This window comes from Silene latifolia, chromosome 8 (genome assembly GCF_048544455.1).
Source record: "Silene latifolia isolate original U9 population chromosome 8, ASM4854445v1, whole genome shotgun sequence".
NCBI lineage: Eukaryota > Viridiplantae > Streptophyta > Magnoliopsida > Caryophyllales > Caryophyllaceae > Silene > Silene latifolia.
Window position 1 is genome coordinate 109,660,573 of NC_133533.1, and position 16,433 is coordinate 109,677,005.

Below are 16,433 nucleotides of genomic sequence, written 5' to 3' on the forward strand. Positions count from 1 at the left end.
ATCATCTTTGAGAAAAGGTCCACAAATCGTGTTGCGGATGCCATCTCCAAATTCTCTTTAGACCCCGTTTGGATACTTGAATTTCATTTTAAATGACCAATCTCAAATTAGAAATGTGAAATCATGAATCTCAAATTCAAATTCTTTGTTTGGGAAACAAGGGATTTGAAATTTAGAATTTGAAATCCAATTTTTATATTTGGCAATACAAAGAATTTGAGAATCCAAATTTGATCCAAACTCAATAGTTAACTCATATTGCAAGGTTTTTTAGGCTAAAATTTTCCGCAATACAAAATAGAATGCTCAAATTCGGTTTACAGTTTCAACTAGAATGCTCGATTACGCTCATCAAGACAAAGCAAAATCCAATCTAATTTTTGATCACTCGGAAGGTCTTTGAGAACTTGAAATTTCACCGGCGCCTCCACGAACATACTTACGGCTTGTAGAATCTGAGGACGTAGGATGCCAACAACTTTGGAAACCTCATCAAATACCTCTTTTCCTCTCAAAGTTGGAGTTGCTTTTAGTCTAGCTTCAACATAACTTTGGAGTGTGTTAGCAACTTGAGTAACCGCATCAGCTAGACTATCACTTTTTTGCTTCTTTTTGGAGCTTGTTGAAGTAGTATCGATGCTAGAAGTCGAACCATCACATGCTTCCTCATCCATCATAGTAGTACCCTCTTTATAGTGCTCCCCTCCATCACCAACAGCTCTATCGGATCCAAGTAATATCGATATATTATCCCAATGCTCGATATATTTATTGGCATAAGATGAAGCAGGTGGGTTGGCCTACAATGAGTATGCAGAAAAAAGACACATACATGTTAGTCTGATAAATACATGTTAGTCTGATAAACAAGGTCTCAACTCAAAAGCTTATAATAAAATAATCTGATAAAATACAAGGTCTGCTCACATAATACATTAAAGTCCCACAAGCTGAACTACAACTATGCATCTGCCATTGTACTGCAGCTAACCAATTTGACAATCTCATACACAAGCTGAACCTAACTCATACAGGTGTATGATGATGCTTAAATGCTTAATTATGATCACAGATTGCACTGTAAAATGTAAATCTGTAACTATATGATACAGTTACTGTCACTAATGCAATGGCCATGAAAACTAGCAATGCCACATTAGATGTCACCGCAGCTACGAATGCTATTAATGAAGCAATATAATCCAACGTTCACCTAACAGACTGCAAAAGAAATATCCCTCCGTACAGTCGAAAAGGAATATGCCAGTACAATCTTTGATCATAATTAAGCAGGTAACCAGAACAAAAAAAAAATAGAATAGAAGGCAGACGGATTACCTTGATATATGTATCCCATTCATCCTGATCGTCACTTGATACTAACACCATCTTTCTCTCCTCATCCCACTTGAATTTAGTTTTGGTTCTTATCTCCATGATAGTTTCATAGTGCCTTCTCCAAATCCTGACACGATTCCTCACATTTTCAGTAGTAACGGATACATTTAGCTTGCTTCTTACCTCATCTACCACCGCTTGGTAGGCTTGAGGCTTCCAATCTCCATCTCCCTTGTTTCCTTGACTTACTTGATTATACAACACTGAAATTAAAAGAGCATCCATTTGGCTATTCCAAGAAATATATCCTCTCTTCTTGGGTTGTGTAGGAACCAAAACTTGCTTTCTTTTTTCAGCCATCACCTATAAAAAGATAGGTCAGAATCTACAACATTAAATCAAGTGGGATGATAAGCTCCTACTGATGGCCCCTGCTATGTAACTCAACACAATATAAGCTCCAAGAACATTCAAGTTAGGGTGAAACAAAGAATCACGACAGATCAGCAAAGAAAATCGAAGAAGAGAGAAACTGTCACAATACAGATCAAGACTCAAACAATGTTCTACAGACTCAAACTAACAGATCAGCAAAGAAAAACTGAGCAGAAACTGTCAAATAATGTTCTACAGTTTCTTTTAACCAAAGAAAGACAATCATTTTTGCTGCAAGATTTTAGACAGAATAAGCAAACAAACTCATGTTTTTCAGAGAAGAATTGAATGAAGTTTTATAAACATGACTTGGAAGCATAATCTAAAATGAAGAGTTTTTTATGACTACTTACCACCATCATTTTCCTCTTTTTTAAGGAGTTAGAGGATAGTCAGATACCCCTCCTAGCTCGATAATTGTTCCACATTTTTGCTGCAAGATCGTCTCTAAACTTATTCCACTCTTCTGTTTGTCTAACACTCACTACATAATCTTCTCCACCATCCTCTTCTTGTACCACTGCATTTTGTAAATCTTGTTCTACTTCATTCATTAGCGTCGTTTCATCCATTTTTTCAAATCTTAAGAAGTTGTGTAGAATGACACAAGCATTTATGATTCTGACTTGGGTTTTTTTTTACCATAAAGCTACTGGTCCTCATAATAGCCCAACGCTTTTTCATGCAACCAAATGCTCGTTCAATTGTGTTACGAGCTGACGAATGGCGCAAGTTAAAAAGCTCTTTGGAATTTGTTGGGGTGTTCCCTCGCCATAAATTTAAGTGGTATCTTATACCTTTATATGGAGCTAAGAAACCTTCACCATTGGTATACTCTAAGTCCACAAGAAAATACTTATCCTTTGGTACTTTAAGATTATAAGCATGCCTTTGAAGAGCGTCGCGGAGGACAAGTTGATCAGAAGCGGACCCTTCCCACCCGGGTAGAACATATGTAAAACAGAGATCTGGATCACAAGCTGCTAAAACATTTGTGCTAATGTGACCATTTCTATCCCGATACCTACCTCGATCCTCTAAAGGGACAGTCATATCTATATGAGTGCCGTCAAGGGCGCCAACCACACCCTCAAACCATTTAAATTTTGGATCATTGACAAAACTAGTGGTAGTATCAATTTCCTTTACGTAGTATTTTCCTATTTTTAAAACAGCTCGGAGCACCGTGTGAAATTGGTGACTCATGGTTTCTCCTGATCGTGCAAAAAGAGCTTGAATAGTTCGGTTTTTCAAATTGTGAGCAAGGGCGTGGAGAAAAAATGCGACAACTTCTTCATTAGTCACGTTTCTAGAGGTAATTAACCCACCCTTTGATCTCAGAATCCTACATAATTTCTCAAAACAACGCCTATCGAAACGCAATTGCTCTTGACATTTTCTATTGTTTCTTAATGTATCTAACCATATTGCTCTTTTTTGTGAACGTTCGTGTTCGTTCCGAGCCAAATCCCTAATCTTATACCTTTTGTAACTCAACGCTCCTACTATAACGACAACATAACCCACAACTAGCGTGAAAAGCTCCATATCATCATCTTCTTCTTCTTCTATTCTGACACGTTTCTGTGATTCCCTTTCATTATTACCCGCCATATTACTCAATACTCGCAAATCTGAAAAATTATAATGAGTTTATATCATGTAAATAGTTCATTTTTTTTTTGTTTAGTTTTTTCACTCATTCCATCAGCATTCAACTCTCAATTCACTGGCAAATAAGGCGCACATTTACGACAAATTGAAGCAAATCAGAAGCATAGAAAAGTTCAAAAACAACTAATAATACGATACATTTCAACACAAAATCAAGCTGCAGCTATTCAATGAACAAAATAACAAATGAAACGATAAATTTGCAGAAAGATCCAGAGAGTTTATCCAACATATTTGCGGAAAAAACAACTTTGTCACTCTTGGCCTACTAATTATTATTCACCTCAATTATGTTTTACGACAAATTAATTCGAAACACAAGTATAGAACAAATCGAAAAATTACGAAGCATAGAACAATTGAAAAATTACTACATCGAAAAATTAATTGAACTCACAAAAATTGAAAATCAACTAATCATACGATACATTTCAACCCACAAAAATCGAATATCAACAATTCAATCAACTAATCAAACTATAAACTTCAATACACAAAAAAAAATCGAATATCAGCTATTCAATGAACAATGAAACGATAAATTTCAACAAACAAATCATAATTTAGCAAAGAGTAATTAGAAATTTAAACCTAGAAAAATTAAAAGAGGCGTAAACATACTTGAATTGCTCTGATGGATGTTGATGAGAAGAAAAACGATGATTATAAACCCAAGAAAAATCGCACGAACCCTAGAAATTGGGGGTGAACTTTGTCGATAAAATTGATGTTGATGAATCGAGATGAGGGAGATGTGGACTGTGGAGTGGAGTTGTAATTTGGAATACGGGGGGTAAGGGTGTGGATTTGGAATGGGCCGTTTTATTAGTCTTTAGAATTTGATAGGATTTCAACCAAATCCAAATCCAAATTATGCAATCAGCCCAAACACCATATTTGGGCCAAATCCGGGATTGCAAATGAAATACTTGTTTCCAAACAGGCCATTAAAGATTCAAATATGTGTTTGGTTTGCGCGTGGGTATGAGTTTGGAATCAGGAATCATACCCGGATGGTATGGGTTTGGAACTTAATTCCTCATACCATGTGTTTGTTTCAATTTTGGGTGGAATGAGATCGAACTTCATCAAAGTTAAAAAAATCTAAAATACAACATTAAAAATAATTATTTTGATACTAAACAATCATGAAAATGAAGAGTTGATCAAATAAATGTAAAAACAATTTCATTTAAAATGTTTCATTTAAGTTTTTTTCATGTTTTTTGGTTTTATTACTTGATACCCATGGGTATCAAACTCATACCCACCTCCCCCCTTGGGTATGAGAAACCCATACCTCAAGGGTTTGAGGTATGGGTATGAAACCTCTATTTTTGCCAAACAAACACTTGGTATGAGTTTAGCCCATTCCAAACTCATACCTCATACCTTTATGAGTTGAACCAAACTTAGTGGCTTATCTGTATGGAACTCTGTACCATCTTTTGTCTCGGCTGTATACTCCTCGGACTTGTCACACGTTTGTACTCCCCTTTCACCAGACCCCCCTCCCTAGTTTGTACTTTGGATCTTTTGAACTGTGTTCTTCTTAATTTAATGTTCCTTCCTGCAAAAAAAAAAAAAAAAAACAATTCCTTGGGGACTTTTAGGGTAAAATAAGGTGAGTAGATACATGATAAATTATTGCCAAAAAATCAATTAAAAATGCAAAAGCAAAACATTTAAAAGTGGAGGATTAGAACATTTTGTGTATTTTAAGATGTTTTCATAAAGTGTAGGGGTACCACTGATATTTTTGAAAAGTAAGGGGTACCACATAAAATTCGTAAAAATACTAGGGCACCATGTAGAAAATTCTAATTTTTTTATATAGATTTTTGCAAAAAATTTATAATGCAAATTACAAACTTACATTATAAATCTAAACAAAATATTATTTAATTATAACATTTTCAAATGTTTTTATATATGCCCGTGTAATTTTGCACGGGTTTTAAGCTAGTTAAAGTAGATAATAATAATCCTTTATACTGAGAAAATAGGAAACATAAGTTTTCCTAAGTACAACGGCTTAAATAAGGAAATAAATTAGATTTTCTTAATTAAACTTTTATTATTTGCTTAAATATAATTTTTTCATCAAATTATAATACCATAAAATTTTAAATAAAATAAAATTAGTATAAACTATAACCTAACTAGGAATATCATATTTATATATATACCCTCCATTTAGATATACTTTGGCAGAACAGGATGGAACGCAATGAGAGATTGAATGGATTACCAGACCACCTATTAATGGAGATACTGTCTCTACTACCTTTAAAAACCGCCATGGCTACAGCCGTGTTATCACGACGATGGCGATGGCTATGGACCCATCTCACTGACATCAACATCGATATCAATTGTATTGGTAACCTACGGTCTCTCGTACAGAATGTCCTCCCGAAACTAACATCTCCGTTCATTCGTAGTTTGAGTTTCCACCTCCGTTATGACCGGTTTGAGTATTATGATTTAGTTTCATGGTATGATTGGGCATCTCGTCACAAAAACCATCTTCGAAAATTGAGAATAGTACTCGATCCACATGAATCGGGTATGTTTCGGGGTACACCACTTTGGATTTTCCAAGCACCTTCTTTGGAAGTCCTTGAATTTAATTTATGCTTGTTTAGGGTCGGCTATGACAATGATAAATATCGTAATTCATCGTTTCATCTCCCTAATTTGAAAAGAGTTTGTGTCGATTTACAGTGTTATACTCCTTGGATTTTAGAAAAGCTTGTATCTTCTTCCCCGTCGCTTGAAGTTTTCTCCTGTAAAATTTATTTACCGTATATTACTTGGAATGAAAATCCTACCATTATTAACTTATCAAATCGGAATTTGAAGCGATTGGAGATGCAGTGTTCTGATCCCATTCATGTTGTAATCGATGCACCTAAATTGGAGTACCTGAGCTTTCATGCCAACAAATACATCTACTACAAAGCGCTGCCTTACAAAATATCGTTTGTCGATTCCCCAACTGCGTTGCTTACTTGTTCAATTTCTCAATGGACTGATCACCAAGGTAGAGATATCTTCCTGCCTTCCAACCTTTTCAGTGTTCTTTCCGGTGTAAGATCACTCACTACTGCTGCTTATCAGAACCCGGCACCTTCCATAGCTTCAACAACCTTCAGGTGCCTGACTCATTTACGGTTTAAGGTATGTCGTGATTTAAACGAATTGGAGGACCAAGAAGGCTTGGTTTTACTCCAACAATGCCCTATCTTAGAGGTCCTTATCTTCGACTTATCCGAATATTTAGAACCAATAAAGCATAATTGGTTAATACCTGATTCCGCACCTCAATGTCTAGTAACTCGTGTCAAGAGAATCGAGATATTAGCACACGGCTTTGTTGTTGGGCTTGAGGATATGTTATTGCCCCTACTTAAGTACTTGTTAGCCAATGCCGAGGTTCTGGAGCTGCTTAAATTCACTATCATTCCTCATCATCATCGAGACGTGACAGGATATAGTTCAGCAAGCTACAATGAACTACACTTAATCAAGGAAGTGTTCAAGGTCCCTAGGTGTTCTCCACAGTCCCAAGTTGAATTCTATAGTCCCGATCGCAGCGTATTAGCTGAAGAAGGTATCGACTTTGCTCCTTCCATGACATCCTTGTTACTTTAGTAGCCTCAAACCTATAAGTTTACCTGACTTTTTTTTATTATGTTTCATTCTACTTTTGTTTTTCACTTTTTTGTTTTTCTTTTTTTTTTCGCATTTTGAGGTGTGCGTTCACCCATGTATGGTCCTAAATGATGATTCATGTCAACCGGCCCCAAATCATTTTGGGATTAAGACTCTGTCCTATTCATTTGTTTACAAAGAATAACAAAGATAAACAAATGAATGAGACGGAGAGGATATTTATGTTTCTCTATTTTCTGTATCATTACATTGGTATTCCTGCCCATACATCCGTCCGTTCTACTTATCCGTTACTATGTTGTAGATTTGGGTTGGCGACGGGTCAAAAGAAGGGCTAAAAGAAGCAAGAGCTTTTATGGACCAAGTTTACACAAGTGCGTCAGCGGAGGGGGATCGGGATTAAGGGACGTACAAGCCGCCAAGAAGTCTATCCTACATAGTTCCGTTACAAAAGAAGGTGTGTGATCCTAAATAAAACATCCATTACAATGGCTTGTATCCTTGATGGAAAACTTGGCAAGTGCGTCCGCTACTTTATTGGCCGATCTCTTCTCAAACACGAGCTCCAAGTGAGGTGAGGCTCTTAATTGTTCCCTACACTCAATATTTCAAAATGGTGGTATGGTGTTTTCAGAAAATTGATTTAATCAATATAATAAATTTTCATTATTGATCATGACTAAAATTTATCTTTTCATTTATTTAATTTAATACATGTTTGCATACAAACATAACCATTTTATGGTCTAGTGTACCCATTTTTATTAGTATGCTAATTACTCATTTCGTTACTTCATTTACCATTTCTAGCTCATAATTAGTCTCCCAATAAACTTTAGAGAAACCATTGCTTATTTCCAAGGCCACACATATAGAGAATTCCATAATATTGCGTACACAACGTCACAACTAGATAAAATCGCAAATGTATTTTTTTTTTTTTGTTGACCGCACCGAGAATATCCCTAACAATTGGGGCAATTAATTTCGAATTACTGAAGGCAACTTAATGAGTAAACTCTACCTAAGTTTGATTTCTCCATTCGCAAGAGTCAACATCGAACTTCTGATCACTTAATTATTTAAGAAAAAAAAGCTCGTACGTGCTAACATATGTACTACTATATAAATAGAGAGATGAAGTATAATGCTAGATAGAAAAAGAAAGGAAATTTCAACCCTTACAATCCTATTTCAAAAGCCAAGTTTTTTTTTTTTTTTTTCATTTTTTGTCTCAAAAAAATCTCACTTTGACTAGCAATTAGCATGGATAATCAACCTCATGTGCTAATATTTCCATTACCAGCACAAGGCCATATAACACCAATGTTAAACCTTGCTCAACTTTTTTGCCAAGCAAATTTTCAAGTAACCTTCTTAATCACAAGCCATTCCCTTGAACGTCTAACCCTCTACACCGACACGAAAACCCGCTTTGCTGGCTACTCAGGGTTTAGACTCGAGCCCATACCCAATGTACTGTCTTGGAAACAATGGACCGGTAGTCACAATGACGACGTGATGCAATGGATCACCGAGTCGGTTTTAGGCTTAGCTGTAGATGCTAAGCCCGTTTTAGAAAGATTGCTAAAAGGGTGTGATGTTAGTTGTTTGATTGTAGATGGGTATTTGAGATTTGCGTATGATTGTGCAAATGAAATTGGTATACCGGCGATTTCGTTTAGGTGTCCTAGTGCTTGCAGTGTTTGGACTTATTTCTGTGTTCCCAACCTTGTTCAACTTGGAGAAGTTCCCTTTCAAGGTAATTGTATACAATTCTTTGTACTTTGTGGATCATAGACTAGTTTTCTTTTTATCAATTGATGATGAGGTTAGATTCGAATTTTATTTAGAACCGAAAAATCAATCTTAAGTATATTTCTAACATGTCCCAAAATCTTAAGATAATTGTTGATGTCCAATCAAGGTTCTTACACCTTAACACGTCCCATCACTCGAATGCATGTTACTGATTTTGAAGAGTGGACAATATATATGTTATTATCCATACCATATGCTCAAATTTCGCTTGTAAAAAAGTTCATTTACTATTGCAAGATCGTAAATTTGATCTGTAAATTGTAAAATGTAAAAGTTTGAAATGATTCTTTAAAATATATTATTATATCTAACCAAATGTGTTTGGTGTGGTGGTTGCTCACCTCATCCCTTAACCATGAGGTCAGGGGTTCGATCCCTGCCAATGGGAATGGAGCAAGTTCTTTGGCCAGCCGTTTACCTCTTCGTGAGAGCACACGCGGCGAGGGGATTATACACTGTTGTCGACGGTGGACACCCCGGTTTAAACCAAAAAAAAAAATATATTATTATATCTTCAAAATCATTTTTGATACGGCATAATAAAGATAGCAAATAATAGGCTATTTTAATTTGTTCCATGAAGCACGTGAAGATTCTAATTTGGTATTTAAATTATCAAAAAAAAAAAAAAAATCTTCATGGAGGCAATAAATCAATAATAGCACTTATTCGAATGACGAGGAGATTTGTAGCCGTTATTTTTTTTTTTTTAGGTACTGCGTAAACTTTTAGTATATGTAATAGCCTACGTACAAGCCGTGTATACCACGTCAAAACAAATTTGAAATCTAGAAGGCATGGCCCTAGTAGACTTGGACTTGGTAGAACTGACCTTTCCCGACCTGAAACCCGGATAATTGACCCGATTCTATTTAACCTAACTCGAGTGTTTCATCACATACTGACTGTTATCTCTAAATAACTTGATAACAACCCAGGCCATTCAAAAAATGATCCGAACCCAAAATAACGCATTTATCAGGTCTAACCTAGGTCATTTTACCCTCACAAGATTACTCTTTTTGAGGTTTGAACTTAACACTCTTCAAAATCTCACCTAAATTTTAACCACTAAATTTCACCTTTACGGATGAAATTAAAGAGCATTTATAAGTATAATAAAGAGATCCAGTTTTAAGTGATTTGAAACTACATCGTCTACATGATGATGAAGTCAATGAGCAACGGAATCTTTGGTGAATATCATACACATGGACACTATTGTTACAAGTTGCAACACATGTAATCTCCCCGTCTTTGTTGTACTATTTTATTTTTGGCTATCCCAGTTCAGTGTTGTCCTTTCTATTTTAGGAATACATTAGATAAGCAATTTGATCATTCACACTCAATTTGGTCAACTTTTCATTTAATAATTAATCTCCTCGTTTTTTGTTTTTGTGTCAAAATCAAAGGACACCAATAGACCAAAACTGATAAAGTATCATGTATGTGCACGTATTGAAAAGAGAGCATTTCCAAATTACTCCGTTTAAACTAATCCTAAATATCTCTATTATTGAATTTGCCATCACTATGGCACGACCTAAGTATGAAGATCTCAAATCCATAGGGTAGGTGTAGACGTGTAGTAGTAGACAAGGAGTAGTGCTAGGAAAATGGTTAGGTAAAATATTAAGAAATATACTAGGAAAACATGAGTCCCTTGGCTATACTACTCCCTCCAATTTATTATAATGATCCCATTTGAGATGGACACAATACTTAAGAAAAATGAATAAAAATGAATAAAGGATAAATGTGGGGTTTGTTGATAGGAGAGAGAGATGAATTATTATGAGTTAAATAAGGAGATATGGGGCCAAAACATTAAGAAAAGTAATAAAATAAGAGTAAAAGAGTTGTGTGGGGTTTGGTAATAGGAGAGAGTGATGAATAAAATAAGAGTAAAAGTTACCAAAAAATTAAAGGAAAGGGGAACATTACTTGAATAATCCGTTTCGGGAAAGAGAGAACATTATAGCGAATTGGAGGGAGTATAAGGTAAAACCCAAATTCTTGTTTCAGACAATAACTTTTTGTTTGAAGCTTTAGATGAACGTGATTATCTTATGATTAAATATAATTACAATGATACAACTTATGCTAACTTGTTTTTCAATAATGATCACATTTGGCTGTAAAATAGTTACAAAATCTGGTCTTATTATTTCAAACCAAAATGACTCGTCTGAAGCAAGACCAACTGAAGGTAAAATATTATACCTAGTTAAATAAGAAATATTATACTCAAGTGCAAAACAATTAAGTGATCAGAAATACTCCACATAAGGCCACATTTGACAACTGTGTTGGCAACCCCTCGAAAGCATATACTCTCAAACTTTGACTGAAAGTCACCCCATTGCAAGTGAACGGAAATGATTTTAAGTTGTTGGAATCCGGAAAAAAGGTCGTGTTTGACAAAAAAAAAATTATTATAGGTTGTGTTTCCTAAACTTTTTGTTTTAAAGACGGTGTTTTCATATTTATTTTTAAAGGTTGTGTTTGACAAAATGAATGATATCTAAACATTCTAGATTTCTAGTAGGACATAAAAGTATATAAGAGATATGTTTTGTAACATGAAATTTTGACAGGAATTTCAATTTTGTTACACTGTTATGACTTATGAGTGTTATCGCCTTATCTGTAGTCATACGGTCTCCCTTCAAACGCTCGTTTTCGTCTGAAGGATTCAGACGGGTTATATGTGACCCATTTACACTAAAATGTGACCACTTTTTGACAAAACATTACCTAAACAATAAACACATGTTACAACATTTTGTCGTTAAATGGTCGCATTTTACCATAAAAATGGTCACATAAAACCGTTTGAAACCTTCAAGACGAAATGAGAATTAGTGTTTTTGTTCAGCCAAGGCAAGTCTTTAAAGGTCCTCTATTTTGTTTGTCAATTACACATGCTAACTACAGATGAGGACATGGATAAGCTAGTCCAGAATGTACCCGGAATGAACACTTTCCTGCGCAACCGCGACCTTCCGAGTTTCTGCAGAGTCAAAGACAAAACTACCTGTTTGGGACTCGAACAAGCATTTGCAGCCGAGATAGAACGTTCAAGTCAAGCCTATGGTCTCATCCTAAACACATTTGAAGATCTTGAGGGTCCCGTCCTCTCGCTCCTTCGATCTAAATGTCCAAGAGTATACTCCATAGGACCCCAACACTCCCACCTTAAACACAACTCTTCGAGTAGTTTACAGGAGGTTGATCAATGTTGTCTATCTTGGTTGGACAAGAAGCCAATGGAATCTGTTATCTACGTCGGGTTTGGGAGCTCAACAATCCTCAAAAGGGACCAAATGATTGAAATTTGGGAAGGATTAGTACAGAGTAATAAGTACTTCTTATGGGTAATTAGGTCTGATTTGGTAAACGGGGGTGAAAATGATTTACCTACCCCGGTAGGACTATTAGAGGGGACTAACGCGAGAGGGTGCATTGTGAGCTGGGCCCCACAAGAGGCAGTCTTAGCCCATCCAGCCGTGGGTGGGTTCTTGACTCATAGTGGGTGGAACTCGACTCTGGAGAGTATATCAGCAGGTGTGCCAATGCTTTGTTGGCCTTATTTTACTGACCAGCAAGTGAACAGTAGGTATGTGGGTGAAGTATGGAAAATTGGGTTAGACATGAAGGATCAATGTGATCGGAACGTGGTGGCCGAGATGGTGAATGATGTGTTGGATGGGAAGAAGAATGAGTTGAAAGAATCCATGGCTAGGATGTCGGAAGCAGCTAAGAGAAGCGTCACTCAAGGAGGTTCATCGTATTGTAATCTTGACCGTCTCATACATGACATTAAAATGATGTCGACGAAAGGTGCAGATTAATTTCATATGGTATTATTTATTAAATTAAGGGTAAATTAAAAATTACTCCCTTTTAAAATTATATTCAGTTTTTTAAATTACTCATTTATATAATTTTTTCCTAAAATTACTCTTTTAAAATGCACTTTTATCAAAAATTGTTTCATATCTCCAATTTAGGTGATTTATTCCGCATGTTTTTTTTTAAAGGGGTAAATTTTAATTCACTCTTAAATTAAAGACTGGAACTTATTTCGATTTGGATTTGGTGAAAGGAACATTGTTGATTGTGTAAACGACTCGATATTATTAGGTTGGAAATACAACCTGAAAATTTGATGCGGGCCATGGCTCTTCGATTCGTTTAGTTATCTTTTTATTTTCTTTAATGAGCATTATAAATTATAAGTAAATAAACAATTGAGACGAATAGAGATTATTTTAATAAAATTTCATTTCGTGTGCCGTGAAAACAACATTATCCAATATAATTTGATCTTCGTACAAATTTTCAACGAACGTAAAGCATATCATGGATATCTTGGTGCATCTGATCGAATAAGAACTTGCTTGGGTATCCCGCAACATTTTACTTTGATAAAAGCGGAACCTTGTCTACCAGACTACTCCACAAGTACACATCAATCTTTTATACCCCCTCCCATTCCTCAGATTTTTACATTTTCATTAGTTTTTTTTAAAACCGTTTTATATAAGAAATATTATAAAAGTAAGCTAAGAAATTTCACTAATAAAATAATTTCCACTAACCAATACTTTTTCCATAATAAAGGCATCGAGATCTTTTAATACATGGTTTCACAAAGTTTTATTATGAGATTGTTTTACCGTAGACTTATTATATAAGAACAGTTCTTATTATATAAGAACAGACTATCCTTCAAGAGTTTGGATTCAAAGTACCTAAAAGGGGATGAGGGTATATTAGGTATTATTTTAAAATTTTCAACTTAACCTTTATTGCTTAAAGCAAGTGGGTTGTCAATATGAGAATAAAAATGGATACAACAACTAAATTGAATGATTAGAAGTGCAAGAATTTGTGTTGTTTGAAAAAGTTGCTGAAATTTAAAAGCTACAGTTTTTCTGACTGTTACTTATTCGTCTTAGCAAATAGAGTAAAGGCTACAGTACGAATGTGATAGTATTTAGGACTGTTGCTAAAGAGAAAAGCGAGTAAAGAACAAGAAAAATAAATGCAGCAGAAAGTAAAGTAATGAGAGATCAACAAAGGGATTTTAAATTGGTTCGGCCAACACTCTAAGGGCCTACGTCCAATCTTCTTTTTATTGATTAGTTAAGTGATCTACCCCAATTATTTAAAAGCCTAACAATAAAAAAAGGACCAACAACATACTCTAGTTGCGACAAAAGTTCAAAGACTACTCCGTCTAAGAACTCAACGCTCTAACTTAGAATGTTTAAAAGATCAAGTTTCCTCAAACTTATTCTTAAAATAATTGAGAAGGACAACTTATAAGATTAAACAATTCTAGGTGAGAGAGTACGATACTTAAAACAACAGTAGTAGAGACTATGACGCTTGAAGACTTAGAAGATTTTGCAATTAAGAGAAATGCTTTGAGTTTTGAAAACAATTTGCAAAATACACCTAAAATTTTCAGAAAAAGTCTTATGAAATGAAGTAGAATAGTGCTCCTTTTATAGAGGGGAAGAATGAGGGTTGGAGTCTCGAGGTCAAAACTTTTGACACAAGACAAATGGTTTTGACCTTCCCAAGTTAATCACTTAAAAGAGTACATTTCCAAAAGGTAAAAGAAGAAACAATTAGTCTTGCTGAAGACGGGTCGGAGCAAATGACGGGTAATGTCACTCACAAAACAAATAGGGGGGACAAGGTGGGCACCTCCATGTGCTTCCCTCTCTCCTCTATTTGGGTCATTTATGAGAGAAAATGGTATCCGTCACTCCAAAGTGACGGATACGTGACGTCACAAATGAGATTTTGTGAAGAAGAAAAGAAGTTTTGTAGTAATCCAAAAAGGTTTTTGAAATTCAGTCACAAGGCAAATTAGACAATCGAAAAAAGACACTTTGAAAGATTAATTTTGGAAAAAAAACAAGTTTTACTTTGCAAAAGTCATGATAAAATATTTTGCCATTTTGAGAAATACCTTTTAAAAGATGCTGAATAGTTTGGATTCGAAGTATCTAAGAGGGTAGATAGTCTTGCTGAAGACGGGTCGGAGCAAATGACGGGTAATGCCACTCACAAAACGGATAGGGGGGACAAGGTGGGGGCACCCCCATGTGCTTCCCTCTCTCCTCTATTTGGGTCATTTGTGAGAGGAAATGGTATCCGTCACTTCAAAGTGACGGATACGTGCCGTCTTCAATGAGATTTGGTGCTAAGAGGGGGAGGGGATGAATTAGCTACAATATGTTTCCTCTCTCCAATTACATAACCCCACTACAATACTTTACCTTATTTTAATCCATCTCCTTAATTCTAGTGCCCCCATGAATAAGGAGGTTTATCTAGAATAGGAGGGAGTATCTAACAAAGCCCTCTTTTAAATGAAGTTTAAAATATGGATTTTTTAACTGATCAGAGTAACAGTAAGTCAGACTGTGACTTGTTGGCTTTGCAATGGGAGACTGTAACTTTTGAAGAACGATTTGAACTTAAGTTGTCAATAAACTTTGTTTAATGTAAGTTGATGAAAGCTAACTGAGACAGTTGTTCCGACTGTGACTGATTCGCCTTAGCAAGTAGAATAATAGCTACTATACGAATGTGACAGTATTCACGATTGTTTCAAAAAAAGCGAGTGACGAGTAAAGAAAAGATTGCATTGGAAATTAAAATAGCAAGAGATCAACAAAGGGATTTTTTGGTTCGGCCAACACTCTAAGGGCCTACGTCCAATCTTCTTTTTATTGCTTATTTAAGTGACCTACTCCGACTAATTAAAACCCGTACAATAAAAAAAGGACCAACAACCTACTCTAGTTGCGACAAGAGTTCAAAGACTACTCCGTCTAAAAACTCGACAATCTAACTTATAATGTTTACAAGATCAAGTTTCCTCTTACTTATTCTAAGAAGAATTGAGGAGGACAACTTATAAGATCAAACGATTCTAGGTAAGAGAGTTTAATACTTAAAGCAACAGTAGTATTGATTGTAACACTTGAAGGCTTAGAAAGTTTTGCAAAAGATTGAAAAGTTTTGAACTTTGAAAAGATTTTTGCAAACTCAATTAATTTCTCAGAAAAAGTCGTGGTTTTAAAATGAAGGAAAGTGCTCCTTTTATAGAGGAGGCATTTGAGAGGGAGCAAATTAGGGTTTACAAGTCAAAGCTTTTGGTATGTGACAAAAGCATTAACCTTCCCATGTTTGCATCTAAAAGAGCACCTTTCTAAGAAGCAAAAGAAAGAAAAGAGGATTTGTAATTATCCTAAAAGAGCTTCTGATTTTCCAAAAACAAAGAGTAGAAACAATCACAAGAAGACAATTCTTGAGATCAAAATAGAAAAGACCAAACTTTGTTTTACAAAAAACCAAAGGGATGTTTTAGCACATTTGAGAACTTTTGAAGTAGAAATTAGCGTATCATTTTTCATAAAAAACCACCCTTCATTATTTTAAAAAGAAACTGAAAACCG

The 16,433-nt window shown here is 35.3% G+C and overlaps 3 protein-coding genes and 1 pseudogene across 4 annotated transcripts in view; 3 read left to right on the top strand and 1 right to left on the bottom strand.

The window, feature by feature from the left end:
• The window catches only part of LOC141597281 (putative RNA-dependent RNA polymerase 5), a 198,107-nt gene extending 187,131 nt beyond the window's left edge, over positions 1–10,976 (top strand). For both annotated transcript variants that reach the window (XR_012522729.1, XR_012522730.1), the window contains exon 21: positions 10,951–10,976. The gene's annotated coding sequence lies outside the window, so the exon portion shown is untranslated. The remainder of the gene's footprint in view (positions 1–10,950) is intronic.
• On the bottom strand, positions 330–3,387 carry LOC141595722 (uncharacterized; annotated as a pseudogene).
• On the top strand, positions 5,668–7,104 carry LOC141595723 (F-box/FBD/LRR-repeat protein At5g22660-like). The gene has a single exon (XM_074415688.1). It carries the CDS (start codon positions 5,668–5,670, stop codon positions 7,102–7,104), a length of 1,437 nt encoding a protein of 478 aa, XP_074271789.1.
• On the top strand, positions 8,392–12,803 carry LOC141595724 (7-deoxyloganetic acid glucosyltransferase-like). The gene is made up of 2 exons (XM_074415689.1): positions 8,392–8,887; positions 11,887–12,803. The coding sequence occupies exons 1-2, from the start codon at positions 8,392–8,394 to the stop codon at positions 12,801–12,803; spliced, it is 1,413 nt and encodes a 470-aa protein (XP_074271790.1).
• The last annotated feature ends 3,630 nt before the right edge of the window (positions 12,804–16,433 follow it).

What these genes read in the sequence shown, in the direction of transcription:
- LOC141595723 (XM_074415688.1), top strand. Translation starts at nt 5,668, where the DNA reads ATGGAACGCAATGAGAGATTGAATGGATTACCAGACCACCTATTAATG.
- LOC141595724 (XM_074415689.1), top strand. Translation starts at nt 8,392, where the DNA reads ATGGATAATCAACCTCATGTGCTAATATTTCCATTACCAGCACAAGGC. An exon ending in TGGAGAAGTTCCCTTTCAAG is followed by an intron (nt 8,888 to 11,886) that starts GTAATTGTATAC and finishes TGCTAACTACAG; the next exon opens with ATGAGGACATGGATAAGCTA.